Source organism: Scardinius erythrophthalmus (assembly GCF_964197995.2).
Source record: "Scardinius erythrophthalmus genome assembly, chromosome: 4".
Taxonomy (NCBI): domain Eukaryota; kingdom Metazoa; phylum Chordata; class Actinopteri; order Cypriniformes; family Leuciscidae; genus Scardinius; species Scardinius erythrophthalmus.
The window spans coordinates 4,192,400-4,213,104 of record NC_138224.1 but is presented as its reverse complement, the minus strand read 5'-3'; the positions used below and the strand labels follow the sequence as shown (position 1 = coordinate 4,213,104).

General features: G+C 35.5%; 1 protein-coding gene across 1 annotated transcript in view; it reads right to left on the bottom strand.

The window, feature by feature from the left end:
* Nucleotides 1-1,970: 1,970 nt before the first annotated feature.
* Nucleotides 1,971-20,705, bottom strand: part of LOC308689737 (fatty acyl-CoA reductase 1) — a 36,596-nt gene continuing 17,861 nt past the window's right edge. The window contains exons 3-12 of the mRNA XM_081363616.1: nt 11,808-11,983; nt 10,543-10,722; nt 8,921-9,098; nt 8,016-8,060; nt 7,231-7,349; nt 6,981-7,048; nt 5,410-5,581; nt 4,174-4,303; nt 3,815-3,942; nt 1,971-2,900 (exon numbers count right to left, since the gene is read on the bottom strand). Of these exons, the coding sequence (XP_081219742.1) occupies nt 2,738-2,900; nt 3,815-3,942; nt 4,174-4,303; nt 5,410-5,581; nt 6,981-7,048; nt 7,231-7,349; nt 8,016-8,060; nt 8,921-9,098; nt 10,543-10,722; nt 11,808-11,983 (1,359 nt within the window). The 3' untranslated portion in view covers nt 1,971-2,737. The remainder of the gene's footprint in view (nt 2,901-3,814; nt 3,943-4,173; nt 4,304-5,409; nt 5,582-6,980; nt 7,049-7,230; nt 7,350-8,015; nt 8,061-8,920; nt 9,099-10,542; nt 10,723-11,807; nt 11,984-20,705) is intronic.

Genomic DNA, 20,705 nt, shown 5'->3' with positions numbered 1-20,705 from the left:
AACCCTTTAATTATGTTAAACATCTGGGTAAGATAATTTTACGATTAAATCATTATTATTTTTTAATTGTCTGTGCACCTGCCTTTAACCATGAAAATGGCTGGGGGAAAAAACTGACCCATTTTTCATGGTGTTTCATACAATACCTCAGGGTGTTGCAACTTTGCAGGCATCTTCATGATCCTATAGCCTAAATATGAAACAGTCACACAATTTCAAGAAAAACATGCTAGTATTTTCGACAACTCAAAAATGTGATGCAGGTCAAATTAAGTAGACAGCAAGTGTCACATGCCAATTCTGAGAAAGCATCAACTCTTTATCACAACATTATTTCATGTTTGTGTTGTTTCATGTAGGCAGAAATAAAAACTCAAACTGATCAGACTGATGTGTTTAAGTGTGAAGAAGACATTCACACATGAACTTGGGTCATTTCAGTTTATTTTCTCATAAACTCTTTGCAACGGTCAAGCACACAATTTATCAAAGAACAGTTTTCCATTCAAAGACCTCGACCGTACACGTTTGCCAGCACAACATGGAGACAAATGTTGAGTAGAGCAAGGTCAGAATCCATGTCAGCCACTTCACTGCTGTGAACATCTCGAGTGTAAAAAGCAAACATGCACTTGTTACAAGGAAGGAAGAAAGAAACATTTTCAATAGGGGACTTTATTTTTCATTAAAAATCTTTTTTACTGCAATCCAGCTGATCAAACCCAATACAGCTGAATCGCATCAGGATTTCACCACACAAACGGCGCTGTAAAAACGTCGGCCATGTTTCCGTGGCAGAGCAGAAACGCTTGAGATTGTAAAGATCACGTTGGCAGTAGAAGCTTCATTTGAAAGCTCAGCTTGGCTCAAAATTAAGGGCTGCTATTATTAAGACACCAAGGTGTTCGATTCTAGTAGAAAAATGGCTGTGTACGGTAGCCTATTTCACGTCTGGAATGATTTTAGTGTGCATGTGCTTCTCTACTGATACCGAGGAGCTTAAATGTTTCTGATGTGCAGGAGAATCCTCTACAATAATCTCTCTACTATTGATAAGTAAGCTGAGGAAGACGTGTGGGTGTTAAACATTAATACTGTGTGAAACATACAAAAGACCAGATGACGGAAGGCAGACACTTCTTAAAACGGCAATCTAAAAATACAATTTGGCAATAGACCACCAGGGGGGAGTCAGTGTAGAAAAACGAAAGCTCATGATGTCCTCAAATAGTGCTGTCAATTGATCATCATGAGGCCGTATGAAAGTCACGTCTGAAAATCGAATATTAGCCGTCAATTTTACCTCTGGCAGGGTTGTGGATTCATAAAACTGTATAAATACACACATATTTGGTTCATCTTCAAAGCAAACGTAAATAAATACGCTTCAGAAAATGAGCAAAGGTTAAAAAGCAAAGGGTAACAGAGCTACAAAACGTATCTAAGGAAGAAACACAGGCTGCATAGACACCACAAGAACTTGAAAAGTCATTGATTTAAAAGCTCGTGAGGGATGTTCTCTCCTGAAATACGTTTGCAGGTCCTTTTAGATTCAGAGCACTTTAAATAGTGGTTAATAACAAATAAAACAACATTAAAACAGAGACTCTACACTTTTTTTCTCCACTTTTTCGCTTTTCATCAAAAAATATGGGAAGCCCTCAGTCATTTCCGGAAATAGATGTTCTAACCAGTCATTTGATTCACCCTCGCAAATATACATTTGTACATTTTTTGGTATGTATATATAATCGGAAAAGGAATATATGTATATACTTTGAATATTTACAGACCGATGAACCGCTCTTATGCCCGTCTGCAGACAGAAATATCCTCATTTAACGCTCACAAAAAGAGACTGGCGTTAAACTCATTGTTTTCTGCTGTACAAACAGACAAAATAACAACAACAAAAACCTGTCGAGAACATGTCATAAAGTTAAGTATATATATATAATAATTCATATATTCATTATATACAATTTTATTTAAAATGTAATAATGGATGCATTCAAGTTGAGGGTAATGTCCTTAATTGTAATAAAAATAATGTTAAACAAATCCCTTTTTGGTTCCTAAATGCAGGCAAAATTATTCTTCATGAATAGATATTTTTTTCTTTTGATTTTGGGTGTTTATGTTAATACATAAACCACACAAGTGAAGAAAAATGTGTTATGTTAAATATGCATCAGATCTGTGGCCTGAATGCAGCAAGCAAAACATTGAAAAAAAAAAAAAAGACAAAACCCGAACCAAAAACACAGGGAAAACGCTTTAGGCTTTAGTACCACACAGTACGAGAGTTTTCCGGCTTGATTAAATGATATTAGACAGGACAAAAACAAACCTTCAAAAGATAAAAAAAAGCTTTGAGGTCCATCAGTGATGAAGAGCTGTAGTCCTGTGACGAAACACTGTCTTTAGTCGAGAAGGCTAAAATCATCAGAAGACACAAAGGCAGCTTCTCCGGATTTTGGACGGCGACAAGAATGTAAAGGAGAAACACTGTAAAATGTGGTTGCATATATAAATGTTATTAAGAAGAGTCGTTATAAAAGAGGACACCTTTAAAAATAGCACTCGCATCAATCATGAAGGAGGGGGTCGGGGCGAGCGGCCGGCGAGGAGAGCTAAAGAAACACCTGTGTGCGTGTGTGTGTGGGATGGCTGAAGACACCTGTCTGGAAGAGGAAGTGTTCGGAGGACGGGTACACACACTTCCTGTGCGCTCCGGTCATTGGGTCAGTGTGCTGGAAGCTCTGAAGTACGACAGGAACTTGAAGCACAAACTCACGACGAAGTACCAGATGTTCCTGGCCATCTGAGAGCGAGCGATGAAGACGCGCCAGATGAAGACGAGCAGAACGGTGTTGAACGTGTATCGGATGTTTCTCAGCCTGAGAACGGGAGGAAGAGAGTTAATAATTCAACAGTTTGATTAAATGAAACACCCAACACACTTACTGACTATCAACTTGCAGACTGAACTCCTGTTTAATCAACCTTCCTCTTCTCTATGGACAGGATTCAGTGTTTTAGGAGTTTTAACAAAGCAATGATATATATATATATATTTTTTTTTTAATTATTAAAAAAATTATACATTTTAATTATTATATCAGTTTTAGTTATTTTAGTTCATCAAATTAAAGTAAAAATGAGAAATGTTGCCTTTGGCAAATAGCTAAAATAAAATAAGTTCAAGTTTTTGAAGTGTATTCAAAGTTGAACTATTTTTATGGTTTTAATTTTACTTTTAGTTATAATAACCCTGATAGCTGTATATGTTTTGGTTACACTATTTAAATGTGACGTACTGAGTGATATTAACTACATGTGCTTACTATTGAGTTACAGCTGGGGTTTGGTTTAGTTACTTGTAATTATGCATAATTTAAATTTAATTTAATGTAGTAGCGTGTGACACCTTAAATTAAAGTGTTACCTATATTTTTACTGTAATACTATAAAAAAAATACTATATAACAGTAATGAGAATCACCTTTGAGAATATTCTGGATGCAATAAATTAATGCAAAAAAAAAAGGTTTGTGATGAAAATAATATCAAACACAATGCTTTTAGGAAATATTTTACATTGCTAAAAATAAGCTTTATTTTCTTTAATTTATTTCTTTATTTGTCGTTTGATGTAGGTTTTGTTTATGTTTAAACTGTTGGATATAATATATAGATATATATAGATATATAAATATATAAATAGGTGGTGTGAGCTGTGATAAAAAGCCGTCGTATGACCTCTGAAGACTGAAGCACATAAATGTTTGGATTATTTTGCAGGTGGACGTACTTTCTCAAGTGCTGTCTGGCGGCAGGAATGTCTGACATGTCCTCGTTCAGAACGTACTTCTTGGTGCCGATACAGTAATTCTCGATGTACTCCGGCCAGTTCAGCTGGCGAACGTCAAAGTTGAAGGTCTGAAAGATCATAAGGATGAATTCAACACTGTATCTCCTCTCTAAATGTTAGTATTTGCATCTGTGTGTGTGTGTGTGTGTGTGTGTGTGTGTGTGTGTGTGTGTGTGTGTGTGTGTGTGTGTGTGTGTGTGTGTGTGAGCGTGTGTGTGCGTGAGCGTGCGTCTGTTTGTGTGTGTGTGTGTGTGCGCGTGTGCGTGCGTGTGTGTGTGTGTGCGTGTGCATGTGCGTACCTTCCTGTCCTCGGCGCTCAGGTGACTCATCAGCATGTTCAGGTTGTCAGAGTTCCACTCCCAGTCCTGACTGCTGAAGTATTCCAGAAGACCGATGGCTTTGTGCAAACGGTTGAAAATTCGCATCATTCTGGATGAAAACACACAGACACACTCAGCACCTCTCTGAACAACCAATGACTATTACTCTATTATTGTGTCTGTGTGTGTGTGTGTGTGTGTGTGTGTGTGTGTGTGTGTGTGTGTATATATGTATAAGTATAATACAAATAATTATAGTTATGATTATATTATAAGAAATATAAATATTATAATTGTATGTATATACTATATATATATATATATACACACGCACACACAATTGTTTTTATATTAAAAATATTTCTATTTCAACATTAACAATACATGCTGTTTTATTTTATATTTTCAAATGTTAGCTTTTTTTCTTTAGGGTTAGGGTTATATTAATAATCATAATATATAGTATTATATAACAGTATAGTGATTAATAATAATAATAATAATTATATTTCAATTACAATACATGCCTTTTTCTAATAATATGCTTCTTCTTCTATATTACTAAAACATTTTGTTTATTATTTCTAATTGTTATATTTCCTGTAGATTTTTTATGTATTTATGTAATATAATATTGTATTAAATACTGTTGATATTTATTCATATTAAAAATATATTTATAGTATAATAATGAATGATAATTCATTATATTTCTATTTCAATATTAACAATAAGCACCATTTTTTTCTTCTAATTTCTATTTTTTCTATAGATATTACATTTTTCTATATAATATAATATTATAAAATAATATATTGTTTTTATATATTTTCTATTTTTATTTATATAATATAGATATAATATTCAATATCATTAAAAAAGTTTGGAATCATAAAGATTTTAAAATAAATAATACTCTAATAATCATTGATGAATCCTGAAAAAAATGGTATCATGGTTTCCAAAAAAATATGAAGCAACACAACTGTCTTCAACATAGATAATAATAAATGTTTCTTGAGCATCAAATCATCATATCAGAATGATTTCTGCAGGATCATGTGACACTGAAGACAGGAGTAATGATGCTGAAAATTCAGCTTAGATCACAGGAATAAATTGCAATTTACAACACATTCACATAGAAAACTCCTTTTTCTATCACCGATACATGCTCTTTTATCAGAACAGAAATGATTATGTAATTGTCCTCACTGTGGTTTCTGCCCAGACAGTCTGAGGAAGAGGTCATAGATGAGCGCTGGGAACTTGTGACTGACGAGGATCCAGTACTGGTTGATCAGATAGTTGGAGGTGATGTTGGCGTTGGGCCGACGGAAAGCCTGTTCCAGAGGATTCCTTTTGAACGAGGACATCACGTGATGCTCTGCAACGCAAATATGTGTTCAGTCATACTTACTGGAGCTTGAGTTATTATGTAACGTCTTAATGGCACTGCAGATATGATATTTACTGCTGTCACATCATGGCAGTGTTCCACACTATGATCAAACCACTATGACGGAAGCATGAGATTAGTTACAATTAACTGTTTTTTAATCATGATCACGATTTTCTTCTCTAATAATTATGCATAATCACCATGATCATGATCCTACGGCTGAGAAATGCTTACAGGAAGAAGGAAGATCCTCACTGGAATCTGCTTCTGCCTGTTGGCATGGTGACGTTGGCAGCCAGATGTTGCTCATGGTAACCGCACACTCTGCTATTACCATGGCAATGTCAGACTCAAGCTGCTCTGCCCTCCGGCATCAAACATACGCCGCGCATACAGTTGCTATGATCCGAATGATATACTATGTGCTATCGTTTAAACAAAGTAGTGCATTAGTTAAAATGTTACGTATACAACCTAAACACTGAGAGGAATACTGTATCCCACAATGCAATGTCCTCAACTTGAACATTCCACTTCCAGTGTGACATAATATAATATTTCTATTCCTTCTAGACATATTAGTTTAATATAATAATACTAATACACATAATAATAAACATAATGATAAAATAACACATGCTTGTTCTAATTTCTATTTTTTTCTATAGCGAATTTATTTCTATAATATAATATAATCATATAATATAATAATGTATTATTTATTATTTTTATTTACATAATAATAAACATAATAATGTAAAACATGCTGTTTTATTTTTTTATTTTATCATTTCCATTTTTTCTATCGCTAATTTTTTCTATAATATAACAATATAATTATATAATATATTTTTCTATACATATTGTATTTATATATCAATAAAAAAAATTAAAAAAAGATTTTCTATAGCTAATTTATTTCTATAATACAGCAAAATATGATATAATTTTTATATAATATTATATATAATTATAAATTATATAAATATCATTTTTTTCTACAGATGTTTTATTTTTACTTCTATAAAATAATATACACTACCCTTCAGAAGTTTAGGGTCAGTAAGAGATACTTTAAATCAGCAAGGATGCATTCAATTGATCAAAAGTGACTGTAAACACATTGGTACAATTGACGTGACGAATAAACATGGAACGTTGTCAAATATGATTTTTAAACTCCCCTTTGACTCTTTAGTTGATCATGCTGCCAAAAGTTAAAGACCTTTGTACTCAAGAGTTGGATTAGAAATGCAAAATAATTATTCATGCATTTGACTCTTCAATTTGCAATGTAAATGAACCTGCAATTATGTAATTAAATGTTTACAGTGCATGTAGATTACAGTATATACAGTGCAGGTTCGAAAAGCATGTAACGCACCGATCTCTCCCCAGTGGAAGGGGTTAATGCCTCCTGTTGTGCAGTTGTACACAAGTGCAGTTTTCGGTCTGAAATGCAAAGATAAAAACAAGGAAATCACAGTGTGATTCATCATCATATTTTCCCCAATGTAAATATATAAACGCAGAGGGATTATCCAAGCCAATCTTCCACGTCTCTCTCCGTTTAATCACCTGCAGGTCTAACATAAGCAAATGAAAGCGGTTAGGAGAGAAAGCTGCAGGTGTACCTGTGCACCGCGGTGTACCAGCCAGCAGTCAGCGTCAGGTTTATAACCATGTCTACGGGAATCAGATCCGCCACAGCGTCATTACTGGCTCTTATGGTGCGCAGGATGCCCTTCCCAGCCTGCATCCAAACACAGAAAACACACGCTCAATCAAAGAGGATGACACTGGAGCCAGAAGCACCATATGCTTTAGTTTAGCTGGGAGGTCCACAGAGGCGTTTAGGAGGCTAATGAAATGCAGACTAATTAAAAAGAAGAGCAGATTGTTTTCATTGCTTAGGTCAACGAGAGATGTGAGGAGGTGAACTGTGCCAATGTGTCATGTTTTTGGATGTTAAGGTGAGCCTTGATTTTGTTTTTGGGCTCTACTAGAATAGGTTTACATGCTTGAATGTTCAAAAAACACACATAATTTTTCCAATGTTCTCCATTGTTGCAGCTCCTCTCTTCCCAGTCTGTCAGTAACGCTCTGTTTAGTTCCTGTCTCTATGAAGCCCCTCCTTCTGAAGAGCACACTGTGCTCTGATTGGTCGGCGGGATCAGTGTGTTGTGATTGGTCTAGCGCTTCGAGTGTGTTTGGGAAATGTCCCGCCCCTTACCATAACCGCCAGTTTCAACACACTACTGACTAGCTCAGCCAGGCCCCGCCCCTTTATTCTGCGTATGAATTATGTAAATGAGGAATATTGTGACGTGTTCGTTCCTGGAACTATGATACAATATGTTTCTGTACTGCTCTGTTCTACAGTAACACATCATGAAGCATAAAATATGACAATACTTACAGCAATGAAAACACCACTTGGTCCATTAAAATTATCTATCCAACCCTGAAACAGAAAGAGGCAACTGTGAGTTTTATTTTTTATATTTTCTCTTATATATTATAATTTGTTTTAGTAATTTTTTTGTGTTTTTGTCATTTTAATTTGTTTTTTATATATAAATACGTCTATATAATTATGATTTTGTTTTTAGTTTTGGTTATTTTAGGACTTTTTAAATGGAAAAGAGAAAAATAAGTTTACATTTTTAAAATTTTATTTAAGTTCATTTTTAAAACCTATTATAGGTTTTGTTAATATTCCGAATTAGATTTATCTTAATTTTTTGTTTTATATTAATTTTAGTTCGTTTTTAGTAATTTTGTTGTGTTTTTCTTTTTAAATATTTTGTACAATTTTGATTTAGTTTTTAGTTATTTTAGTACTTACATTTTTCTTAAGATTTTTCTTTATATTTTCTGTTTTAATTTGAGTAAATGTTTGGTACTTTTGATGTGTTTTTAAATTTTTATTAGTTTTTTTAAATATGTCTATACAATTAGATTTTGTTTTTAGTTTTACACTAAACAGAAATCAATTTTTAAAATAAGTTTATATATACATACAAACGTATATATATATATATATATATATATATATATATATATATATATATATATATATATTAAATATATATAGATATATTTTTTTCTCCAAGTAATTAACTTTTTTATAACCCTGCCTCAAAAGTCTGTATGATATTCTGCTATGTAGAAATGCCTATGTTTTATGCAATCATTACCTACAACCTCTGAGTTACCAGCCCAGATCTTTAACCATTAAGCCACATCGCTCAGAAAAGTCCCAGAGCTCTCAAAGTTGTAAACTATTCCGGTGTAGCGTCTGACAGCAGATCCATCACTCACGGGGAAGGGCTCCTGCCAGCTGGCTCCGACGATGGAGGGTCGTATGATGCCGATGTGGAGTTTGCCGCTCTCCTGCTGGACCACGCTCTCCGCCAGTGCTTTGGTGTAGGTGTATGTGTTGGGTCGGTCACCTATCAGGCGCGGTGTGATGTCACAGATGATATTATCATCCATCCACCTACACACACACACACACACACACACACACACACACACACACACACACACACGTCAGTTAAGGACGACAGGCAGATAAATCACTGCTCTGCTTCAGGGTCAGTACAGTGTGTCAGACTAAACATCAGTGCTCAGATGCAATATGGCTTGTCAGAGTCAAATAACGTGGAAAATCAGACACTGTGGGGTTTGATGACCAGTGGGGTTTCAAACAAGAGTCCGAGGAAAAATTCAGAGAGGAAAAAAACAAAGACATATAAATAAAATTTAGTTTTTTTTTATTTCGGCTAGTTGCATAGGACACATTTCTCCTTTTAAAGGATTAGTTCACCTCAAAATGAAAATTTCCTGATAATTTACTCACCCCAATGCCATCCAAGATGTTCATGTCTTTCTTTCTTCAGTGGAAAAGAAATTACTTTGAGGAAAATATTTCAGGATTTTTCTCCACACAATGGACTTCAATGGCAACCAGAATGTTGAAGTTCAAATCAATGCGTTTCAAAGGGCTCTGCACGATCCCAGCTGAGGAATGGGGTCTTATCTAATGAAACGATCAGTCATTTTCTAAAAAAGATAAAAATTGATATACTTTTTAACCACAATTGTTCATCTTGTGCTGGTCTGCGACGCACCACGCATTGCGTCATCACGTTGGAAAGGTCACGAAAAAAAAAAGAAGAAAATAATAATAATAAAGTAAAACAAAGATGTCGGAAGATTTTGAAGTTGGAGGAGAAATGAGATGGAAATTTTCACCATTCCCTACCTTTATGAACCGGAGTACAAAGACAAATAACTTAGAAAGATGACGTGACTCGTGAACTTTGCAACGTGATGACGCAATGCGTGGCGTGTCGCAGACCAGCACAAGACGAACAATTTTGGTTAAAAAATATATAAATTTTTATCTTTTTTAGAAAATGACTGATCGTTTCATTAGATAAGACCCCATTCCTCAGCTGGGATTGTGCAGAGCCCTTTGAAAAGGCATTGATTTGAACTTCAACATTCTGGTTGCCATTGAAGTCCATTGTGTGGAGAAAAATCCTGAAATGTTTTCCTTAAAATACTTAATTTCTTTTCCACTGAAGAAAGAAAGACATGGACATCTTGGAAGGCATTGGGGTGAGTAAATTATCAGGAAATTTTCATTTTGAGGTGAACTAATCCTTTAATTTAGTTTAAATTGATGTACTAAAATAAACTAAAGCTGAAATAGAAATTAAAAAAAACTATATAGGCATATTTAAAAAAAAATGCTACAAAATTCTAATAAAAAAAAAAAAACTTCAACTTCAAAATATTAAAACCATAAAAGTACCTCAATGATACTAAAATATCAATGCAGTAAATATAACTTTGATATTGAATACACTGTGGTTTCAGTAATTCAGTTTTGTATGATGATGATGATGATGATGATGATGATGAACTGAACTCACTCCAGAGAGTCGATGAGCTTCTTGGGCTCGACCGGCGGAGGGTAGATGACCTCATCGATGTGTCTGCGGTTGCAGTTGGCGTAGGCCGTGGAGATGTGGATGAAGGCCTGCAGGTTCTGCATCTTCTGAGCCAGAGAGAGGAGCTGCTGTGTGGCGATGACGTTCAGCTGCAAGGCATGCCTGCGGGACACATGAGCGTTACAAACGCAACAACAGCTTCTATATGGAACCTTCAAGGGTTCCGTGATGTCAGGCACTTCATATATAGAACCTTTTAGGGGTTCCAATCATGGGATCATTTTATGCATTTAGTTTTCATTCCTTTTTAATTACATTTTATGAATTAAGCAGCACGTAAACAAACTTTATCAGTAGAAATAACCTGTTTTTTGGCTAAAAGGGTTCTTTAAAATTGAGTCAAGAACACTAGAGTTCTATAAAGAACCTCACTGAAGAGCAAAATTTACACAATAATCATTAATGTACAGTCTGTGACAAAATAAATGACAATGAAAAAAAAACTAATTTACAAAATTTCTTTATAAAAACTACAATAGTATATCAATGATACTAAAATTACAGAGGGCCTTTATGCTGCTGAAGACTAATTAAAACTACTGCATTCTTAAAACACATTCTGTTACTAATGCTGTTTTTATTTTCCTTAAAATAAAAATGATGCAAACGGTCCCTGGGAACAGATATGTGAGTAGAGGAGGATCTGTGGGTTCGACGAAACCTTTCATGCTCTTGAGTCAGCAGTTCACTAATAAATCCCTCGTTCTTCCAGCAGTGTGAACATCTGTTCCTCAGCCGGAGATACACGACTCAGCAGAAGTATGTGCTCTCTCTCTGCATCTTTTTCCTCTGATTCTCTCATTCCTGAACCGTCTTTAACAAGTGTCGCTTTCATGTGCCATCATACATCAAAAGTTTGGGGTCAGTAAGATTTATTAATGTTTTTAAAAGAAGTCTCTTATGCTTTCCATTACCTACCTATCTATCTATCTATCTATCTATCTATCTATCTATCTATCTATCTATCTATCTGTCTGTCTGTCTGTCTGTCTGTCTGTCTGTCTGTCTGTCTGTCTGTTTGTCTGTCTGTCTGTCTGTCTGTCTGTCTGTCTGTCTGTCTGAACTCCAAGTTGACGTCCTCATGTGAGCTGATTGTCAATCCCTCTCTGAATGATGACTCCCTTCAGACACACAGTGCAAATATTCTGGAAATGTCGCGGCGTGTCTGTAAGGCTCCTGTCACTCACTTCAGTGGTTCGTCGAAGCGTATGGTGGCGGCGCAGTGGAAGACGATGTTGATACGTGAAGTGAGTGTCTGTACATCCTCTGGACTGATGGCCAGGCCGGGCTGTGTGAGCTCGCTGCTGATGGGGATGATCTTCTGATGAAACTCAGGATTATCTTCACGCACCCGGTCAAACAGCTGCAAAACCAACACACACACTCATGTCAATGCTGATACATCATTATATCACCACAAAACATGACAATAATATGAAATTATCAATCATTACATTCACTGAACTACTCATACAATGTGGGTAGCATGTTACCGTTATGCTAATTTAAATAAAATAAATACTGTATTATTTGAAAACCTACTGAGGGTCAACATTGAGAATAATTTAAATAAATAAAAAGAAAAAAAAATTAATTGAGTGAATGAATAAATAAATTAGGTAAATCCTAGTGCGAATCACCATTGAGAATAACTACAATAAATAAACAAATAAATAAATACTGTATTTGAAAACCTAATAAGAATCAACATTGAGAATAAATAGTTTAAATAAATAAAATAGGTAAATACTGTATTATGTGAAAACCTAGTGAGAGTCAACATTGAGAATAAGCTGAATAAATAAAAATAAAAAAATAAAAAATGAGTGCATGAATAAGTGAATGAATGGGTAAATAAATACTGTATTATTTGAAAACCTAGAGTGAATCACCATTGAGAATAACTAGAACAAATAAATAAATAAATAAATAATGTAAATATTTGAAAAGCTAATGAGAATCAACATTGAGAATAAGTGGAATCAAAAAAAAAAAAAGATATCACAAGACATTTCAATAATGGGAATCTGGGTAGTAAATGAAAACCTTACAATGCACGGTCCTAAAAACAGAAAAAAAAATTCTTTACACTTCAATTTTTCACCTGGTTTCTTTTGATTTTGTGGTAAAATGCGATCTGTACATCTTTTTGAGAGAATTCACCCTTTCAGAAGATATTATGTAATTTTGAGTTGCAATGCAAATGACAAATCTCATCATTTTACGTCACCGATTTCAGCGTTTATGTAACGAAGAAAACTGCAGGCTGAAAAAATAAGATATTCATTCACCGCCTTTTGCATGCGATTTCTGTCAGCGTATAATCTGATATCAAAAGAGGATTTGCAGAGGCTCTGTGTCCTCTCGGCTCGAGCTGACACACATGTGCTGACTTATGTTACCCACAATTCCAAGCGTCTGGCAGTGGCACATTCCCGACAGCCACAGCCAATCAGAATGCTTTCTCAGTATCCGAGCTGGACCCGCCGTAACCCCACCAGCAGGCACCAGCCGAGGGCCGGACAGATGCTGTGTGATGCCTCTGACAGCTGTTTGTCTCTCACACTCTCTCCAGCACAGCCAGTGTGCCGCTTTTTACATATTTATCCAACAGCAGATTTGCATTTCCTAAAGGAAACAGTGTTTGCACGGCATCAAAATAATAGTTCGAGGTGAGTTTCAGTGTAAATGAAACGGCTATAGTGTAATGTAATTAATGATGCCATTTTTGTGATAATTTAAATGTCTTACATTGCATTTTGATGCATTTCCCTTCTTTTTGTCTTTTGGATAAATAAATCAAAATTAAAATAAAAAGAAACAGCGGATCAGAGCTACTTTGCTGTCATCAGTGTTGAACCAAGCAGCATTTAGTATGCACATAAATAAACTCTTAAAATAAAGGTTCTTTATTGGCATCAATAGCCACTTTTCCACCGTCGAGTCAAACCGTTCAGCCATCTAAAGCTACATTAATATAATTTTGTGGATATTAAGTATTAACGTCATCATGCCTTTAATGTCCTCTTGAAAAATGTTCATTTGCACTGTTGTCCTGAATGTTTCTTTTTCACTGCATGCACTGTTTATGTTTAAATCAAACGTATATGTTAATTAGATTACTTTTAAATAGGCCACATATGTGTATTTTTTATATTTTTGTAATATATTTAAATACATGTGTATTTTTTTATATATTTTTATAAATTGAAATTTATTTAAATGTATTTAAATTGGTGCTGTCAAATCTAACACACATGGACACAGATATATATATATACACACACACACTATGTGAAAAAAAATGTTAAGTTCTCCACTGTCTTTCAAAGCGTTTCTAATGATGCTGATTTTCAGAAGGCAACTGTGTGACTCTGAGATGGCGAACGGGAACATGGTATGTGTAACATTAGCAATCCTGACTTAATAACTCACAATTGCAACTTTATCCTGCAATTCTGAGCTTATAACATGCAATTGCAACTTTATATCTTGCAATTCTGACCTTATCACATGTAATTGCGACTTTATATCACATAATTCGCAATTGCGAGCAAAAAAGTCTGAATTGTGAGATAAAGAGTTGCAAATACCTTTTTCATTTTTTATTCAGTGGTGGAAACAAGCTTCCATAGTTTCTGGTTCAATCTAGTATGACTGAATTAAACCAATATTTCCGCTTGCCGTTGTATAGCATTTACTACAGTTGAGCGAGCGGATCAGGAAATCTGAGCTGGTGTGAGTGAGTGGAGGCGGGGCTAATTTGCATATTTCCACATCCGCATATACTAAATGAAGCAAGGGTGTAGAGTTACATTCAAGCTATTTTAATGCATGATTAAAGGGAATTTTTTTTTATTTTATTTTTTTCAGTGTACACTGTTTCTCTGATCTCGCTGTGAAAACCCTCTTTTGGAAGTGCATGCAAGTACTGACCATAATATAAAATGACATAATTATAGTAGGATTTTGAATTCTAGATTAGATTTTGAAATTTAGGTCAATGGAGATTTAACACTGTAATGAGCACAGCTGTCCTTTTTACTGTAGTTAACCTAACTGTTAAAAACCACATCAAAACCTTCCTGAAGGACGAGAACTAGCAATACACGTCACAGTCCAGTTCTTCCTGTCTTTTGCCCAGGAATAACTGGGAAATTCTCTGGGAGTACATGACGCCTTGTTGTAAAGTCTGCTTGCATGTCAGGACACAGGATGATTTTATTTGCTTTTGCAATGAGTTGGTTTAGTCATGCTGAAGATGTTGTCAAAGGCGTGAGATGTACAAGTTCATTCGTTTCACAAACTCTTTCTTGCACAAATAACAGGAAATTTCAAGATTTCAGTTAGAACAGTTGCTATAGGGGTTATTTTATTTATATTAAACTATAATGCTTATGGTAAATCTGGCAATATACATATGACTGTCTTAATGTGATCCACAAAACATAAAGAAAAAGATGAATAAAAAACAATAATAAAAAACTAAATATCCAGCATTTACACAGCGCATAAACTATTTAGATACCATAACTTGACATAACACAGTTTTTGCACCATCTCGTCTTTGACATCAAGGGAATTTCCGGTTACACTTGTTTTAAGCTGTCCGTGCTACAGTGTAATTATCTATTTAAGTACTGAGTAATACTAAACTACATTTACTTACTATAGGGTTAGGAATAGGGGTTTGTTTAGGGTTAATTGCATGTAATTATGCATCATTTATAGTTATTACTACAGTAACTACATGTAACATGTGTAACAAGGACACTGTAAAATGAAGTGAATTTTCAAATGCAAACAAAATTTATGATTTTAATATGGAAAATCATTATGGTAAAATATCCCACAGCTGCTGTATCCTCACACACTTAAACATGCAAATACTATGGGAATAAAGCCCAATAATATAATCTGAATGCATAAGTGTGGTCATAACTGCCATTAACTCAGATTACTAGAGAGATCAGACAGCATATGGGCCATGAGTGCAGTCTAGCCAACACACACACACACACACACACACACACACACACACACACACACACACACACACACACACACACACACACACACACACACACACACACACACACACAGAGAGAGATTTGGAGATAATTCAAAGCATGCTGGGCAGAAAAGCATTTAGAAGGTCGAGATGAAGGTAAAACTACAGAGGAAAACTCAGCTCAACTCAAACTCGAGGGAATGCGAGGCACTGGATCACTCAGACATGTGAAAGTGTTTCAAAAATGCACTAAGTGAAGGAAACTTCCTGCTGCGGTGTGTGTCGCCGGGCAACATAAACACAACACACCCCGTCTCTGCATGCATGCTGGCATGATGAAGCTCTATATGAGGAGAGATACAACCATCAGAGATGCTGTTCTTCAACAAGGACTGATATTTCTATCAACTGTTTACAATTCTTATGTGTAATACTCGCTCTCTCAGAAGCTTTAACATCCTCGCATATGTTTAAATGCACATATACAGTCATCTAAAGCTACATTAATATAATTTTGTAAATATTAAGTATTAACGTCATCATGCCTTTAATGTCCTCTTGAAAAATGTTCATTTGCACTGTTGTCCTGAATGTTTCTTTTTCACTGCATGCACTGTTTATGTTTAAATCAAATGTATATGTTAATTAGATTACTTTTATATAGGCCACATAGGTGTATTTTTTATATTTTTGTAATATATTTAAATATATGTGTATTTTTAAAATATTTTTAGAAATTGAAATTTATTTTGTCAAATCTAACACACGCGGACACAGATATATACACACACACACACACACACACACACACACACACACACACACACACACACACACTATGTAAACAAAAACTGATGTTAGATGTGATTAATCAATTTGACAGCACTAATTGAAATATACACATATCTGGCCTATATAATCTAATAATATAATATCTAGTAATATAATTAAATTCATAATCTTAAACATCAAAAGTATAATGTATGTTTTATTAGACAACTTTTAAATTTAAAATAATATATTTAAATATATACAAATATTGAAAGGAATACACATAACTGGCAAATATAAAAGTAATCTAATCTAACTATATGTTTAATTAGATTCAATTTATATAGGAAACATGTATTACATATTGAATGTAAAAATATTTCTATAAACATATTTAATAAATACACATATCTGGCCAAAATAAAAGTAATCTAATTAAACATATAATGTAATTAAACATCACAGTATATGTATGTTTAATTAAATAACTTTTATATTGAAATATATTGTGAACAAATGTAAAAAAAAAAAAAAAAATCCACATATCTGGCAAATATAAAATATCAATATTTATGAAGACAAAAACATCAGCAGTGCTAATCCAGTTCAGGGGTGCGTTTCCCAAAAGCATCGCTAGCCAACTATGGTCGCAAGTTCTGTCGTTATCATCATAGTCCAACGAGTTGGTGTTTCCCGAAAACATCGTTCCAGCGAACATTCGCAAACAGCATCGCAAAGTTGTGTAGTTGGAACGACAGCTCTCGACCTGTGGTTAGCAGCAGATTAACATTTGGGCTTAATAAATCATTATCTTGAGCCAAATAAGCAAGCTGTCATTCAGTACAATCTATATCTTTTATTTAGAAGATATCAAGCGGCAACCTCCCGTCTCTCCCTTGAAACCAACACGGAAGTGAGTTAAACTGCAATTCGTTGACTGGCCGCTTGAGGCTGTTGTCAGAAGTGAGTCAAATCTGTATCTCCCCCATGTTAAAATGACCAACTTTACAGCAGAAAAAAACGTGTTTAAAGCCTGGTGTCTGTATGTGGATTTGGTCTATACAGCTAATTTTGCCCTTCATAACAACTGTGAGGGGGGTGAATTATTTTATAACTCGTCCGTTTAGTTGATTAATATTTAAATTTAAGGGTGTGGCCAAGCCACTTGAGTGACAGATGGATTGCCGCTGTCAGTGCTAGCCGTTTGTCTGCTGTTACTAGCCGTCACTTCACCTCAGCAATGTTAGCTGCTGAACTTGCCATCTCTGCAGTGTTTGTGCTTTTTTTCGGGATTATTATTTCATACAATTTAATACTTGGGTAACGTTACAAAGCCCACGTCTTTGGATTCCGTCGTTATCGTTCGAGAGAACAACCAGCGCTGTATTTCAGTTGTTTTCCTCTGTGAACATGCACTAATGGATGTCTGACAATTTCGTTGCTTTTTGGGGTTTTCAAATTTAAAACGTCAATAAATGCTCGTTCGTTCTGCTCCCATGGAACAGATGGATTATAATATGCTTATGTAGGTTACCGTCAGATGAAATCATGCGGGCGTCGGCGCTTTCTCCGTCCGTGAATGAGCGCGTATTTTCTAGCGCATTTACTTGCACTTCAAAGGCAATATATCTATGGTTTAACGGTTAAACCATAACCCATTTGAGAGACGGCCAACATCAGAATTTAAAATGGACTGAATAAGCTCTCTACGAACTTGAGCGATGCCGCGCTGACGGACCATGAAAGAGTGACGGACATGTATAAATCACTGTCACACACAAACACTCTCGAAGTAATACACAGTCTCACTTGTAGCCATGTCTTTTAACTATTATAATATTTCGAAGGGCAAAAATAGGAACGTTTAATTGGCTTTACATCATCAGCTAACTCGATCACGTCGAGCTAGGTGATTTCAGATAGCCAGGCTCCTCAGCTCCACTCACGCGCCCCGCCTGTTTGTCTATTTTCTGTTATCCGGGAGTGACGCAAGGCCAACATGGCGACGGCCGGCTCCGCCCACTTTAGGCTTCAAAAATGCTCTTCAGAAACCTACGGGTGACGTCACGGACACTACGTCCATATTTTTTTACAGTCTATGGAAGATATACAAATGTCCTTTACATCTTTTAGTTTGTCAAGAGATTTAAAGTGTAGTTTTTGAAGACTGCGCATGAGCAAACGTGCTCTAGTGCGTAAGAACGAGCCTATGACTGAATCTGGAAATAAAGCAAAATAACTGAGAAAAATACGAGATAGTCCTCAGATGCCATGTCTGTAATTTATAGCAAAACATCTAGCGTTAATTCGATCTCAAACAGATTCATTAAAAGAAGTTATTCCTCCACCACCTGTGTCACAATACGGTTTCGGGAAACAGTCGTGACTAGCAAGTTGATTTCTTCAACGATGCATCGTACTACGGTAGTAAAGCACGAGTTACGTCGTTGAACGGGAAACACACCCGTACTACGGTAGTAAAGCACGAGTTACGTCGTTGAACGGGAAACACACCCCAGACTGTTACTAGAGTCACACTGGGACAAAGTGCATTCAGAAAAATCCTCCAACAGTTCAGACTCATTATTTTGAAACTGGGTTGTAAGAGAAAGGAAGTGGCATGTAGAGAAATCACAGCACACGTTCAGCATACTGAGGTCAGGGGTTCACCGAGGTCGACCACTGCAAACATTTGCTTTCTCTGTGGTGAAAATAGCAAATAGTGCATTGTGGGATGGTGGTATTCTGTGCCAGTCCACCACCAGGCCCTCTGGCACAAATAATCCAATTGTGTGTAAGTGAGAGAGAGAGAGAGAGAGAGAGAGAGAGAGAGAGAGAGAGAGAGAGAGAGAGAGAGAGAGAGAGAGAGAGAGAGAGAGAGAGAGAGAGAGAGAGAGAGAGAGAGAGAGAGAGAGAGAGAGAGAGAGAGAGAGAGAGAGAGAGAGAGAGAGAGAGAGAGAGAGAGAGAGAGAGAGAGAGAGAGAGAGAGAGAGAGAGAGAGAGAGAGAGAGAGAGAGAGAGAGAGAGAGAGAGAGAGAATACTCCTTCAGTTGCTTTACTGTTGTGCCCTTGGGCGAGTGGTAAATGTACACAAATGTCCTGAAACTACACACACAAATGGGTCCATTAATTCTCTCTTTCTTATGTGTTTGAAGAAGTATAAAGCAGGATCACATTAGACTAGGAATGAAACGGCCTGATGACTAAAAGAAGGATGAAGGTTAGTGACCGAATGAGCTGAAAAGAAAGAAAGAAGTGTGTGTGTGAGGAACAGGACAATCTCATTGCAGAAGAGGCTCATGATCCTGTAGAGCTAATGTAAGAGAGCCACTTTATCACAGGTAGATCAATATCCCTTCCTGGACGAGACTAATGCATTAATAATTAATTATAAGACTAAAAATGCCGACAACACACATTAAACTCTCCAAAACATGGTCTACAAACATCAGAGCAATTTAAATGAGAACTAAAGTTACGCTGAGGGAAGAGTCAAAATGATTAACTAATACGTATCAGTGTTGTAGTACTCGAGTCTGACATATTTTCATGTTTATGTCTTTGTCTTGTCAAGGATGTACTGTATGTAATTATCAGGCCTCGACTACAACACTGAAGAGTTGTGAAAACTACCTTGAAGCGCTATTTGATTATAATATTTTCAGACTGTATCATTGCTGGAACAAAAACAAAGCAAACTAAGTTAGTGAGACAGCATGTATTTTACCATAAATTACCATTTAAAAAACAACAACATAAAAACCATAAACACTAAATTAAACCAATATAATTAAACATACCTAAACATCCAGTATATAATTTAATCAAAAATGTGATTAAAAATCTAAGTACCAAATCTAAGTACCAAAAAGTGCCATTGCCTTTCAGATGTTAAACATGTCTATACTATGTCGTTTTTTGGACATGTACCGTAGTATTTCTATTGCATTCTTTAAAGTATCTTGTAAATACTATGGTTTATGAATATGATAATCATTTGGTACCACTATAATCCATCCGCCTGTCTGTCTGTTTGTCTATCTATGTTTTTATTTTTGTCTTTTTTCTCGAAAATGTGTCACTTTGGTTTTCAGTAGCAGTGCATGGGTTAATGTAGTTTGTACATTAAAGGTGCAAAAGTTCTGATATGATTTATCTTTGTTTAATTTTTTACACCACAAAAAACAGCTGTTTAAACAGGGGTGTGTAGACTTTTTATATCCACTGTGTGTGTGTTTGGCCAGTGTTTCAGTTTCATTGTCCAACCCTATCTATCTATCTATCTATCTATCTATCTATCTAT